General features: G+C 69.7%; 1 protein-coding gene across 1 annotated transcript; it reads right to left on the bottom strand.

The window, feature by feature from the left end:
• Positions 1-430: 430 nt before the first annotated feature.
• On the bottom strand, positions 431-3,202 carry LOC136322132 (collagen alpha-1(III) chain-like). The gene has a single exon (XM_066254290.1). The coding sequence runs from the start codon at positions 3,200-3,202 to the stop codon at positions 431-433; it is 2,772 nt and encodes a 923-aa protein (XP_066110387.1).
• Positions 3,203-7,571: the final 4,369 nt, after the last annotated feature.

The raw sequence follows: 7,571 nt of genomic DNA, 5'->3' as shown, positions 1-7,571 counted from the left end.
TGGCCAAAACGGGGGACATCTATGGCCTGCCTTCCGGACGTCTGTGTCTCGTATTTCATTCCAGTGGTCATGGAGGGGATGGTGGGGAACGGCCGAGGGCTGAGTTGAACTTGTGGCTGGACGCCGCGGGCGAGTGAGTTCTCCCATTCCCCCCCCATCCCCTCCCCGCCCCCGCCAGCCGCCCCTCCTGCACGTCCGTCCGTCCATCCGTGTGTCCTGGGACCCGGGGAGCAGGAGGTGGCCCGTCTTTCTGGCTGGAGCAGGGGGGGAGCACTCTCGCGCGGTCCAGATTCGGAACCTCCCTGCCTCGGCCCACGGGCCACGGCTTCGGCGCACGTGGCCGATGGACCCCCGAGCTCAGAAGGAGCCTGGCCTTGGTCGTCACGGTGAGAACAGCGAGGACCCCCCAGCGGGGGACGCGATGACTGATTCAGAGCTGGCTGCGGCCAGGGGGGCCGGTGTCACTCGTCCCGTCTGGGGGGCAGGTGTCACGCGTCCCGCCAGGGGGGCAGGTGTCACTCGTCCCATCTGGGAGGCCGGTGTCACTCGTCCCGCCAGGGAGGCCGGTGTCACTCGTCCCGCCAGGGGGGCAGGTGTCACTCGTCCCGTCTGGGAGGCCGGTGTCACGCGTCCCGCCAGGGGGGCAGGTGTCACTCGTCCCGCCAGGGAGGCCGGTGTCACTCGTCCCGCCAGGGGGGCAGGTGTCACTCGTCCCGCCAGGGGGGCAGGTGTCACTCGTCCCGCCAGGGGGGCAGGTGTCACTCGTCCCGCCAGGGGGGCCGGTGTCACTCGTCCCGCCAGGGGGGCCGGTGTCACTCGTCCCGCCAGGGGGGCAGGTGTCACTCGTCCCGCCAGGGAGGCCGGTGTCACTCGTCCCGCCAGGGAGGCAGGTGTCACTCGTCCCGCCAGGGAGGCAGGTGTCACTCGTCCCGCCAGGGGGGCCGGTGTCACTCGTCCCGCCAGGGGGGCAGGTGTCACTCGTCCCGCCAGGGGGGCCGGTGTCACTCGTCCCGCCAGGGAGGCCGGTGTCACTCGTCCCGCCAGGGGGGCAGGTGTCACTCGTCCCGCCAGGGAGGCCGGTGTCACTCGTCCCGCCAGGGGGGCCGGTGTCACTCGTCCCGTCTGGGGGGCCGGTGTCACGCGTCCCGTCTGGGGGGCCGGTGTCACTCGTCCCGCCAGGGAGGCCGGTGTCACTCGTCCCGCCAGGGGGGCAGGTGTCACTCGTCCCGCCAGGGGGGCAGGTGTCACCCGTCCCGTCTGGGGGGCCGGTGTCACGCGTCCCGTCTGGGAGGCCGGTGTCACTCGTCCCGCCAGGGAGGCCGGTGTCACTCGTCCCGCCAGGGGGGCAGGTGTCACTCGTCCCGCCAGGGGGGCACGTGTCACCCGTCCCGTCTGGGGGGCCGGTGTCACCCGTCCCGCCAGGGAGGCCGGTGTCACTCGTCCCGCCAGGGGGGCAGGTGTCACTCGTCCCGCCAGGGGGGCCGGTGTCACTCGTCCCGCCAGGGGGGCCGGTGTCACTCGTCCCGCCAGGGAGGCCGGTGTCACTCGTCCCGCCAGGGGGGCCGGTGTCACTCGTCCCGCCAGGGGGGCCGGTGTCACTCGTCCCGCCAGGGGGGCAGGTGTCACTCGTCCCGCCAGGGGGGCCGGTGTCACTCGTCCCGCCAGGGGGGCCGGTGTCACTCGTCCCGCCAGGGGGGCAGGTGTCACTCGTCCCGCCAGGGGGGCCGGTGTCACTCGTCCCGCCAGGGAGGCAGGTGTCACTCGTCCCGCCAGGGAGGCCGGTGTCACTCATCCCGCCAGGGGGGCAGGTGTCACTCGTCCCGCCAGGGAGGCAGGTGTCAGTCGTCCCGCCAGGGGGGCCGGTGTCACTCGTCCCGCCAGGGGGGCCGGTGTCACTCGTCCCGCCAGGGAGGCAGGTGTCACTCGTCCCGCCAGGGGGGCCGGTGTCACGCGTCCCGTCTGGGAGGCCAGTGTCACTCGTCCCGCCAGGGAGGCCGGTGTCACTCGTCCCGCCAGGGGGGCAGGTGTCACTCGTCCCGCCAGGGGGGCAGGTGTCACCCGTCCCGTCTGGGGGGCCGGTGTCACTCGTCCCGCCAGGGAGGCAGGTGTCACCCGTCCCGCCAGGGGGGCAGGTGTCACCCGTCCCGTCTGGGGGGCCGGTGTCACCCGTCCCGCCAGGGGGGCCGGTGTCACTCGTCCCGCCAGGGGGGCAGGTGTCACTCGTCCCGCCAGGGGGGCCGGTGTCACTCGTCCCGTCTGGGGGGCCGGTGTCACCCGTCCCGCCAGGGAGGCCGGTGTCACTCGTCCCGCCAGGGAGGCAGGTGTCACTCGTCCCGCCAGGGGGGCCGGTGTCACTCGTCCCGTCTGGGGGGCCGGTGTCACGCGTCCCGTCTGGGGGGCCGGTGTCACTCGTCCCGCCAGGGAGGCCGGTGTCACTCGTCCCGCCAGGGGGGCCGGTGTCACTCGTCCCGCCAGGGGGGCCGGTGTCACTCGTCCCGCCAGGGGGGCAGGTGTCACTCGTCCCGTCAGGGGGGCCGGTGTCACTCGTCCCGCCAGGGGGGCCGGTGTCACTCGTCCCGCCAGGGGGGCCGGTGTCACTCGTCCCGCCAGGGGGGCAGGTGTCACTCGTCCCGCCAGGGGGGCCGGTGTCACTCGTCCCGCCAGGGGGGCCGGTGTCACTCGTCCCGCCAGGGGGGCCGGTGTCACTCGTCCCGCCAGGGGGGCAGGTGTCACTCGTCCCGCCAGGGGGGCCGGTGTCACTCGTCCCGCCAGGGGGGCAGGTGTCACTCGTCCCGCCAGGGGGGCCGGTGTCACTCGTCCCGCCAGGGGGGCCGGTGTCACTCGTCCCGCCAGGGGGGCCGGTGTCACTCGTCCCGCCAGGGGGGCCGGTGTCACTCGTCCCGCCAGGGGGGCCGGTGTCACTCGTCCCGTCTGGGGGGCCGGTGTCACTCGTCCCGCCAGGGGGGCCGGTGTCACTCGTCCCGCCTGGGATGCCGGTGTCACTCCTCCCGCCAGGGGGGCCGGTGTCACTCGTCCCGTCTGGGAAGAGACCCCGAGGGAGGCGGAGAAGCGGGGATGTCTCGAGCAGAAGCAGGGGAGGCGCTCGGCTGCGCCCCGGTTGGAGGCGGGGCCGACCAGAAGCGGGGCGCCCTGTGTGATGGGTGAGGGGGACGTACATGGTTTTCTCTGGTGGGTCGAACATTAGGGACACTCCGGTTATGAATGAAGTCCATTTGGGGCCAAGAGTGACCGGGGTGTTGCTTGCTGGGCTTGGCGGCCTGACGTCCTACACGTCTGACTTGTAGTCCGCCGCCCCACCCCAGGCTGGTCACTGGAGATGGGGGGTCCGTCTGTCTGTCTCCTGGGCTGGCTGTTGCAGGCCGTGTGTGGGGGGTCAGAGACCTACTTTCCTACCGGCCCGTTTGGCCCGCTGCGCTCTCAGCAGGGGTGGAGGGGCGCTGCCTCTGGGTGTGGGAGGCGCCAGTGCGGCAGCTGTCTGCCATCGCCACCGTGAGCCTGCGCGTGTCCACGGTCCGCCGGGCCTGACCCCTGCGAGCTCGGGCTTCCTGAGCAGAGCTCCGGTTCCCAGCCCCGTGGTGGATGCAGGGAGGGAAACGGACACAGGAGAGAGGCCCTGCTTTTGCTGATCTTACAGCTCAGCCACAAAGAGAGCTCCTGCCACGGGAACCCGCTCTCTCCTGGGGTGGCCTCCCCTCCCCTCCCCTCTCCCCTCTCCCCTCCTCTCCCCTCCTCTCCCCTCCTCCCCCTCCCCCTTCCCCTCTCCCCTCCCCTCTCCCCTCCCCTCCCCTCCCCTTCCCAAGGGACAAGGGCTGTGAAGACACCACCCCAAGGTGGGTGCTGAGGGGGCCCCATGGTGAGGAGACCCCAGCCCTTGGCGCCCCCCACCTGGGTTGGAATCCAAGCTCCGCCGCCCAAGGTCGGGTCCCCAGGTCGGGTGGGGTACCCCCCACCCCCTGGCTCACAGTTGGGGAGGTTCAAAGGGAATCGATGGGTCAGAGAAGCCGGAGTTGGTTTCTTCTCACTGGAACCTGGTTTTCTGTCTCGGTCCCTTCGTCTCGCTGGCCCAGCGAGGACGGGGCTCCTCTCTGGAAAGCACTGGGAAGGAAGAGGTACTCCCTCAGGATTTCAGGGGGGGCAACGGAGCTGCAAGTGGCCGAACCCACATTTTAGCAACGAAATTCCGGGGAGGAAACCCTGAAGTCAGCGCAGACGTGTTCCACCCGACACCAGGCGTGACAGGCGCGGGGACCTGAGGGTGCAGGGTTAGCGCTGCTCCCCACAGGCGCTTGGGCTCCACTGGCCAGTGTGGAGGAGGACAGGGCTCTGCTGGGCTCTGGGTCCCTCTCTTCCACGTGAGTGGTCCCGGGGTCGGCCGGCCTGCGCTCAAATCCTGACCTCCACCCCCTGGGGTCCGGGAACGCTATTGATCCTTCAGCACCCCGAAGTGTAAAGTTGGGGTGATGATGGTCCCCTGCCGTGCTGGGTCACTGGAGAGCCCATGAGGGAAGGGGGGGAGGCACCCAGGGGGCCGGGGCTCTCCAACCTCATCTCACTTAGGAACCAGCTGGAAGAACCGCTCCAGCAGAGCACCGTCTCCCCGTGACCTGACGAGCTCCGAGACTCAGCGGGCGCTCTCTGCCCGTTCCCGGGAACGGCTGCGCTCCCACCGTGGTTCACGATCCTGCCTGTTCCCGTTGGCAAGCCTGTCCCCCTGGGCCTGTGTTCTCTCCACAGATGAAAAACATAGGTTCCTGACCATCCAGGCCAAACGCAGAGTCCTTCCTTCTGCGGCCAGAAAACCCGGTCCCAGGATGGGGACGCTCGTGACGGCCACCGCTGAGCCCAGGGCCGGGACGCGGTCGGCACGCACCCAAGTCCTTCTGCAATGCCAAGCGCAGTGTAAGCGCTTGTGAACTCCAGGGAGGAGGAGGTGGTCCCCGCCCTGTTTCACAGGGGAGGCCACAGGGGGGCCTGGTAACCTGACCTGCCGTGGGTCACAGACGGACAGAGCGGGCAGTCAGGACTCTCCCTGGATTGCCCCGGAGCCCTGACCTCTTGTGGCCTCAGCTCAGGCTCTCTGTCCCCTTCCCACACACCCAGCCCAGCCCAGCCCCTCCGAATACGTCAGTGCCGCCAAATCCCTGCCAAAGGAGCCGAGAACAGGTCCCTGCCAGCGTGTGAGATTCTGTGCGAGCCCCCGGCGGCGGGGAAACGGGCGTCGTGAAGGCATTGGAGAGAGTGGGGTGCGGGTGTTCTCGGAGGCCTGGCCACGTCGGACATGCTCCGGGAGGCCTGGCTGGTGAGCCCGACAGCCCAGAGGAGATGGGAAGCCCCAGCCGGTCAGAGGAAAGGGGCTGTTCCCAGCCCTCCGGCGAGGCCCGTGCAGCCAGCGAGCCCAGCTCGGCTTCTGAAGGCTGTCGGCACAAGCATGCAGAAACAATCCACGTGTTCCAGAGGAGCCGCTCACGCCCGGCCCGGCCCTGCCTGGCCTGGCCGGCCCAGCATCTGCTGCTGATTAAGGGTCAGCGAGCTCACCCCCGACCGCCACCCCCAGGCCCGGCGTGGCTGGTGTGCGTGTCAACCACACGGACAGCCGGGATGAAAGTGCATCCCCGCAGATAAGGAGTCCCGCTGGGGTTTGGAGCAGAGAATCCTTTGGGCTCCCAGAGCCTTCCTGAGAGTCCAGCGGAGCCTGTGCTGCGGGCCGGCCAGCCATGACCCGCGGGGAGCCGGAGCTCGGAGCCCACCAGGAGGGCCGTTCACTCATCAGTCCCTCCCTCACTCATGTTCGGTAGCTGTGAGTTCCCGCTCAGTACAGGCGGGAAAGAAGCGAGAACCCAGCCAGCTTGATCTCACGAGGGGAAGGGAGATGCAGCCAGTAGCCCGAGGAGAGGTTCTGAGAACCGTGGGAGGGGTGACAGGGCCCGAGCTCGTCTTGGGGGTCCAAGCGGGCTTCCTGGAGGAGGTGGCCATCAAATCAGGTTTTGACAAGTGGGTAGGAGTTAGTGAGGTGGAGGGCACAGCCTGTGCTCCGTGGCAGCGCCAGGGTTCAAGGAGGTGGGTGAGGCTGGAGCGAAGGGGCCGAGGAAGAGGGACTGGTGTGTGGGGGGGGCAGGACCAGGAGGCCCCCCGAGGCCAGGTGAGCAGGAGGGAGGAGAGCCCTGCTGGAGCGGGTTCTGGGGTTAACCCCTTAGTCTCTGGGAGATCCTGGCGTTTGCAGGGATGGGGGAATATGGAGCGTCAGTTTTTACTGACCAATAAGGCAGGAGTTCAATGTTTCATACCCTGTCCCAGCTGCCCCCCCATGTCCCAGCAGCCCCCCTCCATGTCCCAGCAGCCCCCCTTCATGTCCCAGCAGCCCCCCCATGTCCCAGCTGCCCCCTCCATGTCCCAGCAGCCCCCCATGTCCCAGCTGCCCCCCCATGTCCCAGCAGACCATGTCCCAGCTGCCCCCCCATGTCCCAGCAACCCCCCATGTCCCAGCAGCCCCCCCATGTCTCAGCAGCCCCCCCATGTCTCAGCAGCCCCCCATGTCCCAGCTGCCCCCCTCCATGTCCCAGCAGCCCCCCATGTCCCAGATGTCCCCCCATGTCCCAGCCCCCCTCCATGTCCCAGCAGCCCATGTCCCAGCTGCCCCCCCATGTCCCAGCAGCCCCCCATGTCCCAGCTGCCCCCCTCCATGTCCCAGCAGCCCCCCATGTCCCAGCTGCCCCCCATGTCCCAGCTGCCCCCCTCCATGTCCCAGCAGCCCCCCTCCATGTCCCAGCAGCCCCCCATGTCCCAGCTGCCCCCCTCCATGTCCCAGCTGCCCCCCATGTCCCAGCTGCCCCCCTCCATGTCCCAGCAGCCCCCCATGTCCCAGATGTCCCCCCATGTCCCAGCAGCCCCCCATGTCCCAGCAGCCCCCCATGTCCCAGCTGCCCCCCTCCATGTCCCAGCAGCCCCCCTCCATGTCCCAGCAGCCCCCCTCCATGTCCCAGCAGCCCCCCATGTCCCAGCTGCCCCCCCATGTCCCAGCTGCCCCCCTCCATGTCCCAGCAGCCCCCCTCAATGTCCCAGCAGCCCCCCATGTCCCAGCTGCCCCCCTCCATGTCCCAGCAGCCCCCCATGTCCCAGCTGCCCCCCTCCATGTCCCAGCAGCCCCCCATGTCCCAGATGTCCCCCCATGTCCCAGCAGCCCCCCATGTCCCAGCTGCCCCCCCATGTCCCAGCAGACCATGTCCCAGCTGCCCCCCATGTCCCAGCAACCCCCCATGTCCCAGCAGCCCCCTCCATGTCCCAGCTGCCCCCCCATGTCCCAGCAGCCCCCTCCATGTCCCAGCAGCCCCCTCCATGTCCCAGAAGCCCCCCATGTCCCAGCTGCCCCCCATGTCCCAGCTGCCCCCCCATGTCCCAGCAGCCCCCTCCATGTCCCAGCTGCCCCCCCATGTCCCAGCAGCCCCCTCCATGTCCCAGCAGCCCCCTCCATGTCCCAGCTGCCCTCCATGTCCCAGCAACCCCCCCATGTCCCAGCTGCCCCCCCATGTCCCAGCTGCCAGGCAGCCCGAGAG

The sequence above is a fragment of the Saccopteryx bilineata genome, chromosome 2, assembly GCF_036850765.1.
Source record: "Saccopteryx bilineata isolate mSacBil1 chromosome 2, mSacBil1_pri_phased_curated, whole genome shotgun sequence".
NCBI lineage: Eukaryota > Metazoa > Chordata > Mammalia > Chiroptera > Emballonuridae > Saccopteryx > Saccopteryx bilineata.
Note: the sequence above shows the minus strand (reverse complement) of the source record. Positions and strands in the feature narration are given on the sequence as shown.

Excerpts from the sequence above, each read along its gene's own strand:
- LOC136322132 (XM_066254290.1), bottom strand. The coding sequence starts at position 3,202 with ATGTTCGACCCACCAGAGAAAACCATGTACGTCCCCCTCACCCATCAC.